Genomic DNA, 23,222 nt, shown 5'->3' with positions numbered 1-23,222 from the left:
AAAAAAGAAGAAGAAAAAAATGTGGTGGAGGTTGTATGAAATTAGAAAGGAGACCAGTAAACACAGGAAAGGGACCAGGGGAAGAAAAAGGAAAGGGAAAGAGATACTGGCAATCGTGCATGAACATGTAACAAAAAATCCTATTGTTATGTATATTATAATGCACCTTAATAAAAGGGGGGGGATCTACCAATTAGAGAAGGTAACTGCTAACCAGGCGACAACATAGGCAGTGCAGTGGTAGAAACAGAAACCTGACAGGAGTAGGTACAAAGAGAGTTATGAGGATACTGAGTAAAATAGTACATATAAATAATTCTTTGTGATTTGTGGCATAGAAAAGGAGCGATGAGAATGTAGCTGAGGGGCATGAGGAAACAAGGGATTTGTGATAATCAGTCTTATATGTCAATTTTTGCTAGATTACCTTGGTCAGATATTTAATCAAACACTAATCGACTTATTACCTTGAAGGTATTTTGTAGATATGATTAATATCTAAATTCAGCTGATTTTAAACAAAGGAGATTTAATGTGAGTGGGCCTCACACAATTAGTTGCGGGTTTAAAACAAAAAACAAACTTCTCAAAAGAAATTTCTGACATCTGCAGCATAAAATACTGAGCTTCTGGCCTGCCTTACAGATCTGATTCAATGCAGTATAATTCCTGACTGAGTTTCCAACTTGTTGGCTGGCTTTTCTACAGATTTCAATTTGCCAGCTCATAATTGCATAGAGTCAATTTACTTAAGTATGTATGTATTGGTGTGTGTGTGTGTGTGTGTGTGTGTGTGTGTGTGTGTGCATGTAAATAGGTAACTATATTTCTAAATGGTTTTGTTATTTGGAAGGAATCCAGATTAATGCAAAGGATTTCTAAAAGATGGGAGCCATTACAGCATGTTAGCATAATGATAAGACTTATCTAATCCCAGGGGACAAATTGAAGTCAGAAAAGAGAGAGAGAACAATGTGAAAAACAATGTTCTAAAGTGAACGGGGATTAGATTCATTGTACAAATATAAGGACTGGCCTTAGAGGGCATTGTAGTAAGAGAAAAGACAGAAAGTATAGATATTACAACTATTGTAGCCAGACAGGTAGGTTTAATCCTTGAATAATCCTCTTCTGATTGTTTCCATTAAAGAACAAGATAATCAACTAAGTGTGAAGATAAGACAGGAGGTTTTATAGTTTTGAGGTAAGGCATAACCTTGTAAGGAAGTGCAAATAACTCTAGAATGAAATATCATAGGGTTTACTAGGCAGCATTAAAAAGGTTCCATTGACAGATTAACAGAAAATCCAGCCATTATAGTTAGGTTTCCTCCCCAGTCACTTTCAGGTACTCTGATGCAAGTGTGGTGCATGTGGTGATACAGGGTTTTCTAGGGAGTATGACGAAGGGAGACAGAGGCAAGAAATTGAGGGTATAAAGAAGGATGTGATTATAATAAATGATGAAAGGAAAAAAGAGATAGATATTGTGTGAAGAATATTAAAAATACTGGGATGGAACTGCAAATTGGTGCAACCACTATGGAAAGTAGTATGGAGATTCCTCAGAAAACTTGGAAAGGAGCCACCATTTGACCCAGCTATCCCACTCCTCGGTTTATACCCAAAGGACTTAAAATCAGCATATTATAGTAATGCAGCCACTCTATGTTTAAAGAAGCTCAATTCTCAATAGCTAAACTATGGAACCAACCTAGGTGTCCTTCAATAGATGAATGGATTAAAAAAGGGGGTATATATACTCAATGGGATATTACTCAGCTTTAAAGAAGAATGAAATTATGATATTTGCTAGTAAATAGATGGAGTTGGAGAATATCATGCTAAGCGAAATAAGCCAATCCGAAAAAAAAACCACAGGCCAAATGTTTTCTCTAATATAAAGATACTAATTCACAATAAGAGAAGAAGAATGTTACCTTAGACTAGGTAGAGGGAAGTGAAAAAAAGGGGAGGAAAGGGGATTTAGGGATAGGAAAGATAATGGAATGAAACAGTCATTATTACTTTATGTATGTATGTGACTGCATGACCAATATGATTCTATAACATGAACACTCAGAAAAATGAGAAATTATATCCCATCTATAGATATCAAAGTGTATAAATGCATTCTACTATCATGTATAACTAATTAAAACAAATAAAAAATTAAAAAAAATACTGTGTAAAAGTATTTCAGGACCAAATAGAAGAAAAACAGTAGATGAGTAGGAAAACAGAAAAAAACACTACACTGCCCTGGCTGGTCTAAAACTCATAGGTTCAAGTGATCTTCCCAAGTGGGGAGGGGACTATAGGCACATATTACTATATCTAGTGTCTAAAAATGTTTGATAATGGGACACATTAGATTATTAAGAGAGGGTTGATAATACTTAATTTTGCATAAGCCTTACTATAAAAAGCTTAGGTTAAAAGGGGGCTATGATAAGCTTCATCATTTTCAAATGATAAAGATTTAACTAATTGGGACTGGGGTTGTGGCTCAGGGTAGAGCACTTGCCTAGCATCCATGAGGCACTGGGTTCAATCCCCAGCACCCACATAAAAACAAATAAACAAACAAATAAGCAAGCAAATAAAAAGTATCATATCCATCTACAACTAAAAAACTATTTAAAAAAAGATTTAACTAATCCCTTTATCCCTTTAAATTTGAAGCAAAATAGGAAGGAGAGAATATTTTTCATCTTCAAAAAATCCAGAAAATACCTGCAGTGTCAAATCACAAATATATGAATAGCAAGGAGACAAGGAGGGAACATTCAAATCAAAGAAAGGGGTAGAAAAATCATGACAGCTATTATCTGTGAAACAAAAAGCCATTTTGCTCTGTAAAATGCAGAAACAGACTGCATCTGTTCCACAGAAGATGGAAAGTGATATAGTCTGTAAAATATGCAATTAAATTCCCATGTCCTGGGCTGGGGATGTGGCTCAAGCGGTAGCACGCTCGCCTGGCATGCGTGCGGCCCGGGTTTGATCCTCAGCACCACATACCAACAAAGATGTTGTGTCCGCCGAGAACTAAAAAAATAAATATTAAAAATTCTCTCTCTCTCTCTCTCTCTCTCCTCTCTCACTCTCTTTAAAAAAAATAAATATTAAAAATTCTCTCTCCTCTCTCACTCTCTCTTTAAAAAAAAAAAAAATTCCCATGTCCTCACCAAACCTAGGCAGCCTGGCAATTTTTCTACCACATACTTATTTTGGAAGTCCAGACATTTATTTCTTGAGGAAAATAAACCAGAGATTTGGAATCATCGTATATATACATAATACATACGCATACATACATACACACACACATATATGATTCACATTCACAATTATATGTGATGTGCAGAATGTCAAGCACTTCCTCACCCTACCCAACTCCAAAATGTCAAGACAGCCATTATACATGCTTCTGCAAAGAAGCTGATCTTCTACAGGAGAAAAAAAATATTACCAAAGCCAACATCTGAGGACCTATAATGAAAACATTAGTTTACCACTAGACAACCCCACAATGATACCCACCAATCTGGAAAAAACATACACCAGAGTATAGCACCGTAAAATTTCAGAATACTAGGAACAAGTAGCAAAATGTAAAAGTTTCTAAAGACAAGAAACAGGATCATTGCTTGACAAAGCAGCTCAAGACTGTTATCCCAGTGGCTGGGAGACTGAGACAGGAGGATTCCAAGTTTGAGGCCAGCCTCAGCAACTTAGTGAGATGCTGTCTCAAAATAAAAAAATTAAAAGGGTTAAGGATGTGGCTTAGTGGTTAAGTGCCCCCCCCCCCAGTTCAATAGGGAGGGAGGGAGGGAAGGAAGGGAGGAAGGAAGGAAGGAATGGAGGGAGGGAGGGAAGGAGAGAGGCTTGAAATATTTTAATTAATTATTTATTTGTAAAGTTGTTGATGAACCTTTATCTTATTTATTTATATGTGGTGCTGAGAACCGAACCTAGTGCCTCACACATGCTAGGCAAGCATTCTCTCACTTAGCCACAATCCCAGCCCTTGAAATCTTAATAGCGAAGAACTTCTCAGGAGCAACACTGGAAGGTAGAGACAAATTCTGAAGAAAATAATTTGTAATATTTAAATCTAGATTGCAGTCAACTATTAAATAAGAGGCCAAATCCATATTTTGTAGACATGCAAAATCTCAAATATTTACTTCCCTGATATCCTTTTATTCATAAATGTATCAGATAATATCCTATACCAGAAAAGGAGACTAAATTAAGGGGAAAAAATATAATAGGGGATCTAAAAGATAAAGGATCCAAACAACAGGAAAAACAGAAAATTTATATAAATAGAGGGACATTACAATTGTAGCAAATAAGGTTATGATTTAAAAAAATTAAAAGCACATTAAAATTCTTGTTAAATAAATTTAACACTTATTTTATTTCCTTGATTTTATTTATCTTAATTTTGACCATAATTTTAAGTTTGTAAGAGTTCTTATTCTCCACGTTGTTTTAACTACATGCCAGTACTGAGATAGGATCATTGGTATTGATACCATACAGATGAAGCACAGATGTTAAGCTGCTTGTCCAAAGTCACTAAGTTAATAAATACAAAATACAAAATGTTTGTAAAGTGATTTTTAAAAACAAGGTTTATTTTAAGCAACTGGTTTTTGCGGTTTTGGCCAACTGTATATTAACCCCAAAATACTACAAGGTAATGATTAACAAATATTAGAAACTTGAATTAAAGTTTTATACCTGTAGCATGGGTGAGAAAGATGAATGATAAAGTAAAATAACAGAAGAAATAAAAGTACAAGGCAATGAAAACTTGTACTTTTTAAGAAACACTTAAAAATGAGTAGGAAAAATTAAATATAAAGACAAAAATTAAAAGAGAAATTATTTATACTCTATGGTCTCTTTTTTTGATGATGACAGATTGTACTAAACTTTTCAAGTCCTAACCATAAAAAACAGAAATAATCTGTCTGTTTAAGAATTATAAAATACTTAGTGAATTTAATAAACAGAATATGGGTTCTGAGAATCAATAGGTAAGTAAAATGAAAATGCATCATATTAGTATTCCTTAACAGCAATTTTTCAAAATTCACTAACTTGTTGTTTTTCCTTGATTTCCCCATTAGCCATGTCTATTATTACTATAAGTAAGTACTCAAACATTCTGTATGAACACAGACAAATACTATTAGCCCTCTTGTCATTATAGAGTAAGAGCAGCAGCTTACTAAATTCCAGACACCATTCCAAACTCTCTTAATCTCTTTTAGAAAGAAGTAACTGTCACTATCTTTCCCACTTTGCATTTGAGAAAATGAGACCAGGTAGGTTAAGATTATCCAACTAGTAAAAGGCACAGAGGAATGGGAATCCAGAAAGTCTGGCTCCAAAACCCATTCTATCAATCACTAATATATGGTTTCAGCAACTAAAAGCCAAAGAAAAGAAATGTCAATATTCTAAAGCAAAATGATTTTCACCCTACTATTAATAAATAAAGCAATTTCACATACATTATGTCTTTCTTCACAGAAAAAGTTTAGAGATGCTAACTAAGAAATGTTAATAAATAATAAACCATATGCAAATATAAAATCAACCACAAGTTAACATAATAGTGTTAAACAATAAAGTATAAAGAAATATTCAAGAGTTTTATCTTGAAATTTATCTTGAAACCATTTATCAAGACTGCCCTTATATAATGATCTTGACCACATTTTAAAATTTTTCCCAAACTCAATTTGGAAAAAATTAAAACAGAATCAATCACCTCATTATTAATACAGATACTTAATTCTTTATTCTCCTTTGTTCAAATAAGCATCTTCACCTTAAAAGTGAGAGGTAGCCAGCCAGTATTAGATTAATACTATCTGCAACATCATTAGAAAATTACATAGGTGAGAAAATAATGAAAAATAAAGTTAAACCAACGTTGCTCATTCTGAAAACTGCCATCTAACAAAAATTTGAAGTGAACAAGTTCTGAAGTATTGGCATACAGTTTAAAAGCAATTGCTTAAAAATGAGATAACTATAATTCTGAAAAAGATTCTTGGAAGAAATCATTATTTTCATAATTCCAAACAAAGTGCTAAATCAAAGAGAATCCTATTTATTCATGACCATGTTTAAAAAAAAAAAAACAACAACTTTCTCCTAAAGTATAAAAACTTCATCAAATTGGGGGAAAATGTTCCCAGTCTCAGACTATAAATCCACCAGAATTAGTGTAACAAAATGTTTCTTAGATAAGTTAAATCCACAAACTGTTCTAATATGTCCAACTGAGAGCTATTATAAGGGTACTTAGTTCTGAGGATTAAGAGTTAATAAAAACTGTACTGCAATGTGAGCCTTTTTTATTAAATGGGTCAAGTAAATAAAACACTATACTTTAAATTTTCAATTAATAGAAAAGAAAAATAAGGAAAGTAGGAAATAAAATGTAACTGTTATCAGCCTGTTTCAATTTAATAATAAAACTACTCCAAAAAGAGTTTACCTCCAATGAAAAGTTAGAATACTTATAAACTGGGATAAACAGACCTGAAGAACTACAGAATGTTGAAAACTTTTAACAAAAATGTAGTATAGAGTTTAACGCAATGCATAAACACTGATAATAGGGACACATTAGTTAATTCATAATAAGAAAGTGGGATATTTGGAAAACAGATAAAAAGTACTACTGATAAGACCACTCTAGTAACTTATGAAGCTATGGAACTCATCACATCTGTACCCTACAAAATAACTAACCTGATTGTCTCTCTTCTCAGCTAAGATATAAGCAATGTCAAGGAGCATTTTATTCCAAAGCCGATAATCATATCTGGCCATAACTGCCTTGTAACTGTCCATGCACATAGTCTTTGAAGCAGAGGATTAAATGTTCCTGCCCATTTTATCTAGTCCCCAAGACTTGTCCTGCAAAGTGAATAAAAATGATTATCTTTTAATCTATGCCTCAATACATACCACAAAAAAAGAGGGCAAAGATGAGAACAAAAAATCCTTGACAATATGGATAATTATTGTCCAACCTAGAATTAAGTTCTCAGCAAGCCCTCTGTGCTTTGTTGAAAGAAAGGTGATTGATATGTCTCACACATTTTATTCAACTGAGCTTTAGAAGATATGATTATTAATATAGACATATGGGAATTATAGTACTATTTTGAAACAAATTTAGAGAATGACTGAAAAATAGGTTCTAAGTTTTAAAAAATCAGTATAAACAATGTTGATAACTTCCACTTTTCAATATTTGATTTTGAAAAACAATTTCAAATGCAAATAATCTACATGATGAAATTAAAAAGAGTTTGGGTGAAAACAAAAAGGCATTCATAAAGCAATTTTAAGAGCTATCATGAACACAAGTAAATAATGGGAAAAGAGACAACAAAGAACTAGAAGGAAGCTACTCAACTTAAACAGAAGAAAAGCCATAATGAAAATATACAAAATTAGCAGATATAAGCAACCAAAGGGATAGTGAAAATGAGTCAACAGAAAGAAGAACTAAAATGAATCATCGTAATAAATGCAGTTAAAATACAGAAATACATCATTTACATGGCATCGGAGGACAAATGCAAATGAATTAAAGTGTGTTGTTCAAAGAATTAAGACAACATGCTATTTTTGGTTCTGGAACTGAAGACAGGGAATTGTGCCTAACCATGCCCTCTACCACTGAAATATATATCCCTAGTCCTAAGTCAATATTTTAAAAGTGAAAATATCCTGCATATTTCTATAATACAGTACTCTTTCTCTTTTCCCTTTTTTACCCCTCAGTACTAGGGACTAGAACCCAAGGGTTCTTTATCACTGAGCTACATACTCATCCTTTTTATTTTGAGACAGGGTCTTATTTAAGTGTCTGGGCTGGCCTTGAAATTTCCATCCTCTTGCTTCAGGCCGGCCAAGTCACTGGGATTAGAGGCATGCACCAAGGTGCCCAACTTCTGTTCTTAAATAGAGTTATGTGGCACAAAGTTTTCTGGATTCAAGAGAGGTAGTCTACTGCTAAAGAAGAGCCCCAGATTGCTCTGAAACATAAGATTTATAAACTAACCTTTCTGTCTTTTTTGTGAATTGTCATTTCAAAACACTACCAGCAGAATAGTATCTAAGGTTAATCTTCAATTTGTTGCTTCTCCTTCTCTCCTGACTTTAAGAAAATAGATAATAACTTCTTTTTGCAAGTGCATTAATTTTTTATGACAGCAACTTTGGCTTTTTAGAAGCAATTTCTACCTTATGTTTAAGTTGTGTATATTTCAAATCTGACAACCAGGTAAATGGGCATTACTGTACACAGAGAGAAGTAAGATAAAAAGAAAATAGAAAACAAAATAAAAGAAAAAGCAGACATATACAGAAGATATTAAAGGCCATGAAATTAGAAAGCAATGTGTAGTATCACACAACTTACTGAATAAACATTTTAATTATATTTTAAAAAATATATAACTACGTAAAAAACATTTCTCTTCCTAATAATGAAGAAGAGGATATTCTCAAAACAGAATAAACTGTGTTTGCTTTATGTTCTGTACAGAAATATTTAACAATAAATGATATTTCTATTTTACCTTTTATATAAAGATAAAACTAGGTAAAACATCTCCCTCTCCTCTTAACAATGAGAAAAAAGACAATGGTAAAAGAAAATAAACCGTTTCATATATGTGTGGCATAAAACTGTAGAACACTAATCATAGCTGTATAGAGCAAACAAAATAAATGAAAAGAAAATTGGAAAAAATTAATGGAATATCTCAAATAACTCCAGATAATATTATCATACTGGAATTGGGTAATAGGTCAAGCCAGAAAACAACACAATATTTAATCAGGCATTTGTAGCATATAATTCCCAAACCACCAGGATCAACATCATTTAGAAACTTGTTAAATCCTGAGGGTGAGGCCCAATAATCTGTTTCTACATGTCTTTAGATGATTCTTATGCATGCTGAGGTTTGAGAAACAATGTTTTAAATAAATTAAATACTAAAATTTAAATGCAAGATGAAATGCATTTAGTTAACCTAAATCTGGTTTGTCATGGTAAAAATTAAGATGGAAGATACACAAAGTTACTGCTACAAAAAGATGTAAGTTGGAAATATTGAAATATGTTTATATATACACATGTGCTCTCACATGCACATTCCATACATGAATGAAAAGGAACAGTCATTTTAGGTAAGCACAGTTAAAGTAGTAGAGGCAAAACAGACAATTACTCAATTAATAAAATTATCTTGTGGGAAAACAAAAAAATGAATATACTTGGCTGACAAGTTAAAAATAATTCTAAATGAAGAAAGCAAAGGTAAAAACTTATCAGTTCTTCAGATTATCTATAGTGTACCTGAATGAACTGATATTAGAGACATTAGGTCTAGATATGTTTAAGTTAGCAAAGCATTAGTTACAGAAAGAATATCTGTTTTATACTAGATAGAATTATTTAAAATATTTGCAATAAAACAATAAGCCATAAAGCAATGTAATTAAGTGGAGGAAAAAATAGTGCCAATTTGGAATTTCCACTATCATTAATTGGGTTTACCAAAGAATATGGCATAGTTACCTCTTAAAATGTTTTGGTTGTAAAATAAAGATGTAGGAAAACACATTCAGAAAGACATTTACCGACACATTTTTATTTTTAAGGTTATCAGATGCCAGTTAAGTAAATAGGCTTAAACTTTACCCTAACAGATAACACAAATCACTGAGATGAATTTGGCAGAAAGTGTTATTTTCCAGAACACTGGCATTAAATTAATATTTGCTCTAAAGAAGGCTTAACTGAAATAAAATATACTTAACAAACCAAATGGAAAAGAAAGAACATGTTGGTTACTTACCAGCAAGGGTACTTGTATGCCTAAAAGCTCTGACTTGGGAGTCTGACAAACCAGTCAAAAGGGATATTACTGTATCCATCATATACTCATCATAAATAATGCTATATTGACACTGTCGAATCAGGACTCCAATAAATTCACAAAAATTTGATCGAAACTTTTTCCACTGTGGTCCAGGCATGGTAAGGGGATAATCACCACTGTCCTAAAAAGTATAAAAAGAATAGTAAGTATGACATGATAGTATATTGATCAAAGGTCCCCACCCCTCCTTTTTTTGGTACCAGGAATTGAATCCAGTGGTTAAGCCACTGGGTTAAGCCCCACTGGATTTTATATTTTATTATTTTATATTTTATTAAGAGACAGAGCTAAGTTGCTTAGGGCCTCACTAAGTTGCTAAGGCTGGCTTTGAACTCATGATCTTCCTGCCTCACCCTCCTGAGCTGCTAGGATTATCGGTTCCTGTGTGCATGCACCACTACACACAGCTAAAAGTTTTTCTCCCCCCCTACAACATAAGTAGGCATCCTCCTTTTCAGAGCACTTGGGGGCAAAAATAAGAGGTTATTTTCCTAAATATACTGATTGCTTTGTTGTTGTTGTTGTTATTTTATACTGCCATGACAAAATATTTAAGTGCTCAAAATTAGTACTTTAAAACCATCATCTACTTTATTATTCTAAATGTTTCATTCAAAATAATAGATTTTAGTATGTGGTACTTGAATCTTTGTTCAAGAAAACCCAAAACATTAATGTTTAGACTTACAAATGTTATTTGCCATTGAATTTAGATCAAAGTAATAATGATACTTATATCACAAAACATCTTCCAATATTTTAAGTAGAATATTTAAGAATTACAAAAGGATGAGCATTTCATTGAAGAACCCAAAACTAATCTTTCACATCAGAAATACCTACATCATTTATTCCAATGTTACTATAAACTTAATTCTATTATGTAGAATGAATTTATTAACTTTTCTAAGAAAAAAACTATTATGAGCTCTTGATATCATTAGATTGTATCACCTGCTTAAAGTACAAAAATTGAAAGCTGAACCCAACTTTTAAGGGGTTTCTCTCTATAATCTAAAACACTTACATACAGAAAGAAAAATTCACAAGGCAGAAAGATGACCATTACTTAAGCAGGTAAGAGAAATCAACTAAAAATTTCATTAACTGTTCAATATCAAGTGTGTGCTAGCTTGTCAATGTAGAATAACAAGGGAAGTTTGCACTCACTCAAAATTCTTTTTCTATAACCTTGTATTCACAACCAAACCTGGGCACAGAGAAAGAAAACAGAGAACCTCTCTCTAGGGAGAAAAGCCAGGAGGGAATAATCTTCAATGTCTAAGAAAAAGGTAAGAATACCAGCTCCCTTTTCAGAACTTTCCTTTTTATCAGAAAGCCTTAATCTAGTGAAGGGAAGAACAGCAAACTGAATTATCTGCATAGCACTAGCAAATATCCATTGTGGTTGGGATAAGAGTAAATTTAAACTCACTTCTTGTAAGTCAGGAGCAAAACAGTCTTGGGTTCTGAAATCTATGCCAATATCAAAGGTCTGCTAACACTAGGAAAGGAATAGGAAACTCCCAATCAACCGATCTACAGATATAAGGAGGAGATTGGCTGCTACAAAAAGAAAGAAGAAAGCTGGACAGGTCCCTCAGTGGCTGCAGGCACAAAGGGTATGGTTAAATCTTAGGTAGGACTAGGAATACCAGTCTACCACTGGTAAAGGGGTAAGAGTGTGATGAGAGATTTCCTCTGTGGCACTGGGTATAGAGATGGCAGAGGTCTACAAGGATGGAGCAGGAACACAAAGAAAAAAAACCTTCTGATATCCTTAGGCAAGATATAACAAGGCAAGAGCACTACACCATTAGAGAAATCTGAAACCTGTTATAACAAAACAAATCCAGTTAGACTACTGTCTAGAGTGAAAATGTATAGCATTTTGTTCCTTTTTGCTTTTGAAACTAGTACAAATATTATTATCAAGAGGAAAAACATTTTGGGAAAAGAAAATCTCCTGCATTCAGGTAGAGAATTTCTTTAATAGTAGCTCTTAGGCTTGCCACATTTTAAAAACTGTCTAGTTAATGAAGGGCAAGGGACATTGAAAAATAAGTAGCATCTTTTTTTCAGGGAAGCTAAGGTAACTAATAAGGAAATTAAAATAGAGATAATAATCAAGTAACCTAAAAGCTTTATCCAAAAACTAATATTTAAGATCTTTGGGCAAAGCCTTATAATATTTGAACAAATAATTATTCAATAAATAAATGTAAAGACTAATAACAGAGTTAACAAAAAAAGTCTAGAAAAAAAGCAATTCATTGAAGTATGTTCAGAAAATACAGGTAGAAAATCTGTGTCACAAAATATAATATATTGTACATTAAAATATATGGTATATACTTTGCACATTAAGAAGTTTATATCCATGCACTGGTGATTACTAATAGGCATAATAGGAGAAAAAAGACCTGTAGAAAAATAAAGAATTTGTTCTAGATCCTAGAGTTTAGTTTTCTGGTTCTGGTATTGTAAAGTCCATACACTGCGCTTCACTTGGTTTACTAAAGGAAATCTGGAGGACAGAGGTTTGTCTGGTGATTTTTCTTTCAACAGAGGGGCAAATGAAGTTCTGTTGTCAACTAGAGAGACAACCTACTTATGAAACAGATGTTTCAAAGGAGCCCTGATAGGGTAAGAAAGAACAAACAAATAAACAAGAAAACAGTGCCAAGTTTAAAGAGTCAGCAACAAAATTAGATTTAGAGCTTCAGAAAAGGATAATCTCCTAAGAGGTCCACTGCATGGTTGAACTTATGTAATTAGTAGAGGTAGAAAGAACTGACTGCTCAATCTTTAAGCATGTGATTTTTAAATAACAACCAATAATGATCTATCAGAATTTAAAATAGCAAAGAATAGTCTCCTTACAGATATTTGGGAACTAAATTTGGTCACAAACTATAGATATCTAACAAGATAAAACATTCTCTAGGAACAAATCTGAGAGAATTGCTTTTAAAACCAGCTAATGGATAATGCTGTCCTATTTTTAGTGACATGCTTTTAGCTATCTAATTTCAACACATTTACCCAAAGATACACAGTATCCCCTACCCAAATCTGTGGGTTTGCTTTCCACGGTTTTAGTCAACCTTGGTAAACCTCCATCTGAAAATATTAATGGGAAATTACAGAAACAAACAATTCTTAAGTTTTAAATTGTTGCTGTGAGTAGTGTGATGAAATATTACACCATCCCACTACCCAGCACATAAGTCATCCATTATCTAGAATATCCATGTTGTATTCAAGATCTGCCTCATGGCAGTGAAGAGGAAAGAGAGACCACATTCACATAACTTTTATTATGGTATTTTTGTATAATTACTTTATTATTTGTTATTATTATCAGTCTCTTACTATACCTAATTTATAAATTAGACCTAATTTATCATGTATGTACTGGAAAAACTTTTAAGTTCCAATGGTCCCTTTATGACTTTTAGATTTTATGATAATGAGAAAATGACATGCATTCATTTGCAATCATTTTGAATTTTGGAATTTGAATTCTGATATTTTCCGATACTTATGACATACAGTATAATATTCTCTCACAAAGCTGTACAGTGGACACTCAATTATAAGGGTAAAAAACTGAGGTGGGCGTGATGTCCTACGCCTACAGTCTCAATAAGGGAGGCTGATGCAGGAGGCTTGCAAGTTTGAGGACAGCCAAATTTGGCACCTTAATGAGACATTGTCTCAAGATTTAAGCCACTAGGATACATCCCATTGTAAAGTGAGGCACATATATACATAGAAGTTTGGTACCATTATTGATTTCAGGCATCTACTATAGTTCTTAGAACATTTTCCCCCAAATAAGAAAGGACTACTGTACTACTATTACTTAAAACAGTGATTTATGAACACTTGTTTATAGAGCACAATTTACCCCCCCCATCATCTACCAACTATCTAATAATTTATTGAACAACAAACATGCTCCTATATCAGGTCCTGGTCATAAAAAATATGAGTACAACAAATATCTTTTCTTTCAAAGAATTTCTACTTTAATGAAGAATATGTATACATGCGCGTGCATGTGCACACGTGCGCACACACATGACAGGAGTTGTTAAAAGTATATAGAACGTAGAAAGTATTGTCAATTCTCTACAGATGAAATGGGCATGGGCAAGAGGAACAAGCATTGTAAGCAATACAATTAGCAAAGTCATACTAATGGGACCATAGAGCTACATTGTTTCATAAACTAAAATAGAATTTCTAGTATTAAAATAACAAAATAAGGGCAGGAGCATAGTGACTCATAAAGGAAACTAAGGAAGTTAAACTTCATTCTCGAGGCAGTGGGTGGCTGATGAATGATTTTGACCAAGTGAGTAACCAGTTTTATAAAGAAATAACTGATTGTAATGTAGAGAATAGTCAGTCATTAGGCAAAGGAACAGAAAAAGAGCTACGGAGACTTACCATTCTAACACATTCATAAACAAAATGAGAGATGGAGCAGGAAATTTAAGATAGTAGCAATGGTGAGGAAGATAATGGAAGGAATGTGATAAACACTGAAATAGTGCAAAAATAAAATTACCAGTTTAAATGACAGACAAAAATAAGTTTTATGTTTTTGGTTTGGTTGACTGGTGGATTTTCCACAACAGAAAATAAAAAATTCATTGTTCCTGACATCTGATAGGTGTTGGGAAAAAGTATAACGGCAGCCGCACCCCAGGAAAAAAACGCCTAAGGACCTTCTCTTCGTATTTTCCCCTTTTTTCACTGGTGCGAAAAGTTCCCGCCGGTGTGAACTCTCACGCTGGCATCAATTTCAAATCTCTCTGGCAGGAAACCTTAGCCCCAATAAGAACTAATTTCGTGGGCTCCGGAGGAACTTACCAATAAACGAGTGAGCCGTCATTTACCTAAGCCCTGCTATCTCTCCTTAGATCTATATAAGCCCACAGCCTTTTGTAATAAAGTGGAATTCTCCCCAGCGAAGTGTCTTGCGTGGAGGAATTCTTTCAATAGGAGGACTAAGTTTTGTTTAGGAATGCCCAATTACTCTGTCCCATAAGAATAGATGGTCACACTTTAATTCAAAACATTTTATGTAGAATATCCAATTTCCAGACTTCAGGCCACACTGATTTCAAGATTTAAAATAAACCCAAAGTTTTAGGAACAGATTATTAATGAACACTGAAAGCATTATTTGGCCAATTTTCAATGGTTGTCAAACCATTATTTGGCAATTGCAAAAAAAAATGTAATTTTACAAAGAGATGCAATGCACCTTAAACAAGGCTCAATTTTAGCTCTGTTAATCAATACTCTGGTATATACTGCACACAAAATTTCACCAATGAATTTCCTTGAAAAAAATCTAATCTAAGGAGGTCCTTAGACCTGACGTTCAATGAAAGAACAAAAAGGACATAGGAACATGTTAAATAATACAGAAAGAAAAAAAATCTGGGAAACAAAAAATGTGGGATGCTTTACAAGACAACTAGTTTAATGCTGTAAAAAAGTTAATGTCAGGCTAGGATTGTAGCTCAGTGGAAGAGTGCTTGCTTCACATGTGTGAGGCACTGGGTTCAATTCTCAGTACCACATAAATAAAGATCCATCGACAATGAAAAAATATATACCAAAAAAAGTTAATACCACTTAAAGAAAAAAAAAAGTTGAGAAATTGTTTTATAGTTTCAAAATGTCCTGAAGACATAACAATTAAATACAGTAATGTCAATTAGTATGTTTTAGTCACACTAGCTTCTTTATGGTCTTTTAAATACACTAGGTATGTTTCCATTTCAGGGTCTTTGCCCTTGTTTTCTCTTCCTTCAGATATGAGTTTAATGAGAGCCATCATCTTCTTCAAGTCTTTGCTCAGTGTCACACTCTTGAGAGGTGTTCTTGAATGTACTATGTTAAATCATCCCTTTTGGGCCAATCTCTTACTGATTTTATTTTTCTGCACAGTATTTATTGCCATCTATCATACTACAGTATTTTGCCTAGGTGTTTATTCTTTGGCTTTCTCCTCTTAACTAAAATGAAAATTTTGCGAGGGCAGGGGTTTGTGTCTAGTGCATTCAAGTGTTATATCCTCAACGCTTGGAATGTAAAAGACATCCAAATATTTATTGATCAAATGAATAAGTCACCCCGAGAATACTATTTTCAATATGATTCTAAAAATGATGATAGGGATATCTAAAATATTTTATTCATGTTTGTTCTTTAATCATCAACTTTGGTGATTTGTTTCCTTAGCCGCAGACTAAGGAACTAGTAAATGAATTCAGCAAATTAACAGGATACAAAATCAACACTCATAAATCAAAGGCATTTCTGTATATCAGTGACAAATCCTCTCACAGTATACTAAAGAAAGAAATTAAAGAAGACCTTAAAAGATGGAAAGATCTCCCTTGTTCTTGGATAGGCAGAATTAATATTGTTAAAATGACCATACTAACAAAAGCATTATATTTAAAATCCCAATGATATTCCTCATAGAAATAGGAAAAGCAGTCATGAAATTCATCTGGAAAAATAAGAGACCCAGAATAGCTAAAGCAATCCTTAGAAAAAAGAGTGAAGCAAGTGGCATCACTATACCAGAACTTCTGTATTACAGAGCAACAGTAACAAAAACAGCATGGTATTGGCACCAAAATAGACTGGTAGACCAATAGTACAGAATAGAGGACACAGAGACTAACCCACATAATTACAGTTATCTTATATTAGACAAAGGTGCCAAAAACATATACTGGAGAAAAGATTGCCTCTTCAACAAATGGTATGCTGCTAGGAAAACTGGAAATCCATACACAACAAAATAAAATTAAACCCCTCTCTCTCACCATGCAAAAAACTCAATTCAAAGTGGATCAAGGAACTAGTAATTTAATCAGATACCCTGCATCTAAATGAAGAAAAAGTAGGCCCCAATCTCCATCATATTGGATTAGGCCCCTACTTCCTTAAATAAGACTCCTATAGTGAAAGAATTAAAATCAAGAATTAATAAATGGGATGGATTCAAACAAAAATGCAAAAGAAGCAATCAGTGAGGTGAACAGAGAGCCTACAGCTTGGGAGCAAATTTTTACCACTTGCATATCAGATAGAGCACTAACCTCTAGAGTATATAAAGAACTCAAAAAGCTAAACAACAACAACAACTAATAATAATAATAATAACAACAACAACAATAATAATAATCCTCCAATCAATAAATGGGCTGAGGAACTGAACAGACACTTCTCAGAAGGTGATATACAATCAATCAACAAATATATAAAAAAAGTTCAACATCGCTAGCAATTAGAGAAATGAAATCAAAACTAAACTTTAGATTTCATCTTACTCCAGTCAGAATAGCAACTATTAAGAATACAAACAATAGTAAGTGTTGGCAAGGACGTGGGGAAAAAGGCACATTCATACATTGCTGGTGGGGCTGCAAAATGGTGCAGCCAATATGGAAAGCAGTATGGAGATTCCTTGGAAAACTGGGAATGATACCACCTTTAGAGCCAGCTATCCTATTGCTCGGTCTATACCAAAAGGACTTCAAAACAGCATACTACTGGGACACAACCACATCAATATTATTGCAGCACAATTCACAATAACTAAACTCTGGAACCAACCTAGACGCCCCCCTTCAGTAGATGAATGGATAATAAAAATGTGGTATATATACACAATGGAATATTACTCAACAATAAAAAAGAATAAAATCATGGTATTTGCAGGTAAATGGATGGAGTTGGAGAATATAATGCTAAGTGAAGTTAGCCAATGCCCCCCCCCAAAAAAAAAGCTAAATGTTTTCTCTGATATAAGGAGGCTGATTCATTGTGAGGTTGGAAGGGGCAGCATGGTAAGATTAGACGAACCCTAGATAGAGGAAAGAGAAAGAAGGGTACAAGGGGGTAAAAAAGATGGTGGAATGAGATGGACATCATTACCCTAAGTACATGCATGAAGACACGAATGGTGTGAATATACTTTGTATAGAACCAGAGATATGAAAAATCGTGCTCTATATGTGTAATATGAACTGTAATACATAACAAATTAAAATAAAAAATTAAAAAAGAAATAAATATATAAAATCAAAGCAACAATGAATGCCAATATCATTCCTTTTAAATGTCTTGCCCAAAAATGTTATCAATTAGTTAAATGAGATACTACCAAACGTTTTTCTTTTACTCTCATCCATGAATCTTGACAGACGTTTCATTTAGAGTGGGAAACAATCTATCATTAGATTTATTGGGGGGGGGGAGCCAACAACAATAAAAATTGGGATACTGATACCTTTGGGATAAACTAGAGGAGTCCACTGATCATTTTGGTAGTATTGGCAATAAATGAGTTCTTTAATTTGTCAAGGGCATACTCACATATCCTACACAAATGTTATATATATTGCTTTGCATATATCAAGTGACTCATGAAAAATGGGCATATTAAAAACGTTTTGGAATTATACACATTAACATCTTTGAGGATACCATGTTCCTGAAATCGCAAGAAGAAATTCCAAATTCTAGAGTGCTGTTTCCTAAATTATTACAATAAAATAGTCATAGTTTATGATGTAAAACCACATCTGTTGAATTTACATAAACCAGTTTTCATTTTAATTCTGCCTCAAAAAGTTAGAATGCAAAAGAACCATGTGTTAAGGAAACAAAATAATATTCTATTCACCCTTGGGAAGCTCTAGTGAAAAAATATTTTTACACAACAAAATTTGAAGGGCCTAACAAAATACACTGTCTGAACTTTTGTTTTGAAGTTTTATTGTATATTTACCAATAAAAAGTATCCATAAAGATTAATTTGATTGATTGTGGTAAAACTATATACTTCTAAAATAAGAGGAAGTTTGATTTAATTTGTCCTATACAAACACAGTTATACCAATTAAGAATATTGAAAAGTCAATGCCACAAGATTTTTATAATGTTCAAATCACATAGCTTTCCCATCTTTAACTCTTCAGCACTTACCTACAACACTGTCTAGTATACTTAGGAGAACAACAATGTTTACAGTATGGCTAATTTATTAACATCAAGGCCAATCTCCTGAGTGTGGTACACAAGACTATTAATGATTTGATTCAGCTTCATTTTTGTTTCCCCTCAAGCACTCTAAACTCTCCTCATTAAACTCCTTCCAAGTTTTTCAGGTGAATTTTTATTCATCTTTAAATATCTATATTCAGGGTTGGGGATATAGCTCAGTGGTAGAGTGCTTGTCAGGCATGTGTGATGCCCTGGATCCAATTCCTGATTCTACAAAATAATAATAATAATAATAATAATAATAATAATAGAAAGAAAGAAAGAAAGAAAGCAAAATCTAGTTTGTAAAGACCTCACACCCTACATAATTAAATCATCCTTTCGTGTCTCACTGGATTTTGCATGTTTCATAACTATTAAACATGTTAAGGTATTATTGCTGAGTATTCCCTCATTGGGTCTAAGTTTCAGATCATTGTGGTAGACACAAATTATATTTCAAGTATCCAAAGGGAAAGAGTAATGAGTTTAATACTGAAGATGGTAGACAGAAGAAATGGCACTCCTTACTAATATATTCACTTACTGTAAATTACGTATGTAAGTTCAATGATTTTATAGTCTATACTCTGTATCTCCCCCCACAAAATACAAAAGTACTAAACACAGAGAAAAAACCAGAAACTAAACCTTAAATATTTGTAATCAACAAGTGAATAATATGGCATGTGGTTGCACTGATACGACTGCAATATTTTGAAACACATGTAATTATGGCATTTAAATAAAATATTTAATTTAAAAAGTATGTAAAATATCCCTTTTGTCTTCATTGACCTTCAAAGATTACTTTTATGTGAATAATATTAATACAATAATAGATACACTTAATTCTATGAATAACAATATATGCTGCAAACTATACCTTATTACAACACATGAGGACTACACATTACCAAGAGTGGAAAGAAAATAAATCCTTTCATCTATTTATTTCAAATTACCAGATACTTTAAAATTAGACATAGATCACAACTAAAAGGGAAAAATGTGAAATAATTACCAGTTACTTAAGCATACTTCCCATAAGAAATCTAGCTACTCTTTGAGAAGAATGTAGGCAACAGGGCAAAGAGGGGGGAGAAACTTTATATGTCAAATTAACTTTATCCCAAATTTTCACTATTAGATGGTTCGAAGGCTGAAAAATGCTTTCTTGATAGAATGTATAAATGAAAAAATTTAAGAGACTATATTTGAGAATGCAAATAATTTGACCTTTCTTCTACACTCTGCAGCATTTCTTTTACATTTTTGAGGTTGTGTGCTATTTAACCACTTTTATACTTATTAACGTTTTAACCCTTTGATTAAATAACTGTTCATATAAATAAAAATATGGAAGTTCCATACTCACTTTAAATAAAAAAAAATTAGGGAAGTACATATGATAACAAATGAGAAGAGAAAAAAGCTGCAGGGTAACTTGTAATCATTATAGAAAATCACCACATAATCTTACAATTTATAAAAAGAATTAAAGGGACTAAATGAATATATTAAATGTGTTACAAATGTTTCCTTATGTACAAGGCATACTTAAATATATGAAAACTATATTAGCTGATCTTGGAAAAACATACCTGAAAGTTTATATATATGAATATAATGCTATTATAATCTGGAAAACAAATATTATATTTTGCCTTAGCTTCCAAGGGCTGATTCCAAGAAGAACCAAATATACTTAGCTATAAACTGAAGAGCCATAGAATGCTCTGGGAATTAATTTATTTCTAAATTAGGTTGATATAATTACTTAGCACTTGGGCTATGTGCAAGTTTGTAGGGCTTAAAAAAGTTTATTAACAAACTATTTGTAATAAAGAATAGGAATATTAGTGTACTTCTCAGGCAATAACATAGATTTTTAGACCACTTCCTATAAAATCTATCTGTATTTGATTAGGTGATCACCTTCACCTGACTTTGCTATAATATATTTATTTCAATAATATTTTAATAATGACTACTCTTTTGAGAACCACTGTTTGAATTTAACAGTTCGAATTTAACAGTTCAGATCTTTTAAAACATTACTATAAAATATGATGTACCAAAAATAACCTCCCATATCCCCTGGGGAATAAATGACCAAAAAAGTATTTTGAAGGGAAAAAAAATCAAATATGGTATATCTAGTAATATACAAGTATTTAAACCCAAGTTCTTGGGAATATACAGAGTAAAAAAAAGAATAATATTTTCCTAAAATTACTGAAGATAAAATAGATGGCCTTAGAAGATAATCTAATAAATAATTCTGCTCTAAATGAACACATTCCTAGTGTAACCAAACAGTTGTACAACCAAAAAGGAAAAAGATTTAAATGATTTTTTTTTAAAAAAGCAATCTTTGGGCTGGGGATGTGGCTCAAGTGGTAGCGCGCTCGCCTGGCGTGCGTGCGGCCCGGGTTCGATCCTCAGCACCACATGCCAACAAAGATGTTGTGTCCGCCGAGAACTAAAAAATAAATATTAAAAAAATTCTCTCTCTCTCTCTCTCTCTCTCTCTCTCTCTCTCTCTCTCTCTCCTCTCTCACTCTCTAAAAAATAAATAAATAAAAAAAATAATAAAAAAAGCAATCTTTGATTAGATCACTATCTCAAATATTGGAAAAAATATTTAGAGAAATGAAATAAATCCTTTTAAAATAATTTTATTTGCTACGTATTGATTATCACTTTTGGTAACAGTTAACTACCTTTTAATATATTCTGAATATATGACCGTATTGGCATATCATGACCTTTATTTCCATGAATTTCTCATCTTCTTCTAGTTGTTTAAACTTAGTACAAAAGTAATGATTTTTTCTTGAACTGGATGTGGTGCAGGTCTGTAATTCCAGAAATTTATGGGAGGCTGAAGTAGGAGAATCAGAAGTTTGAGGACAGCCTTGGCAATGTAGTGAGACACTCCCTGTCTCAAAATTAAGAAATAAAATGGGCTGGGGATATAGCTCAGTGCTAGAGTGCCCCCATGTTCAATACCAACTACCAAAAATAAATAAACAAAAGTAACAATTTCTTGTTATCACATTCATTTTTACAATATATTCATTTGTTTCCCCCCTAACTGTTCTCACACGTGAAGAGTTTTAATAATTTAATTCTTGGCTTTCTTTTTTTTATTTACCTTAAACCAGTAATTTCAAACTTTGATGTCTTGTTAGAATCCTGATGAACTTTTAAAAATTCTCATGCCCAGATCACGCACTTTACAAATTAATCAGAATATCTGGGGGATGTGGCAGAGACAGGTACCAGTACTTTTTAAAGATACCTAGATAACACCAATATGCAACAAAGGTTGGGAACTATTATCTCAAAAACTTGTAATAATCTTTTCATCAAGTGTTAATATTCTTAAGGTCCAAGATACACAATACATTTTAATTTGAGATCTGAATCACCTTTGATACAAGTCTAGTGTAGTACAATCATTCTGGTAGCTGATGAAGCAACTTCCCAATTACACCTTAACTTGATTTTGTTACCTTCTGTTTGGCACATACAAGCTCTTGAAATAACCAGTTTATTTTTTTGATGAAAAGAAGCCCAACAGTAATATATTAAAATCCAGGTTTGTTAGTTTTAGAAAGTTAACTTCATGTAAGTTCAAATGTCTTACAGTCCAACACAATCCAAACAGAATCTGTGGCATGCCCTTCTAATTAAATATTTCCAGGAATATTTGCTACAGTTTGTATTTGCAATGTCTCCTAAATGTTCGTGTTTTAAAGGCTTGTTTCCCAGACTGGTATTGTTGGGAGGATGTAGAATCTTTTAAGAGGTGGGGCCTAGACAGAGCTCTTAGGTCCGTGGAGGCATGCCCCTAAAGGGAAAGTGAGCCTCTTCCTCTTTATTTTGCTCCCAACATGAGATAAACGCTTTTGCCATGCACTGCTGCCATACCACAGCCCAAAACATAACAGGGTCAGCAGATCATGGACTGAAACTTCCAAAACTTTCCTTTTCGTAGGTTTATCTCAGGAATTTGTAAGAAAGAAATCTGACTAGTACCAAGTCAAGAATTAAGTAAAAGATATACTCACACTGGCTGACAGAAATCAAAACTGTAAATAACCTTACCTAAGTGGGAAAAAAAAA

General features: G+C 33.0%; 1 protein-coding gene across 1 annotated transcript in view; it reads right to left on the bottom strand.

Moving 5' to 3' along the window:
• The window catches only part of LOC308640603 (cohesin subunit SA-1-like), a gene marked incomplete at its 3' end in the record, with an annotated part of 135,692 nt that overhangs the window by 61,853 nt on the left and 50,617 nt on the right, over positions 1-23,222 (bottom strand). The window contains exon 4 of the mRNA XM_081312446.1: positions 9,918-10,122. Coding sequence (XP_081168572.1) covers positions 9,918-10,122 — 205 coding nt within the window. The remainder of the gene's footprint in view (positions 1-9,917; positions 10,123-23,222) is intronic.

Source organism: Spermophilus citellus (genome assembly GCF_964194105.1).
Source record: "Spermophilus citellus genome assembly, contig: SCAFFOLD_55, whole genome shotgun sequence".
In the NCBI taxonomy this organism is placed as follows: Eukaryota; Metazoa; Chordata; class Mammalia; order Rodentia; family Sciuridae; genus Spermophilus; species Spermophilus citellus.
The sequence above is the reverse complement of the archived record's forward strand: the minus strand, read 5'-3'. Positions and strand labels throughout refer to the sequence as shown.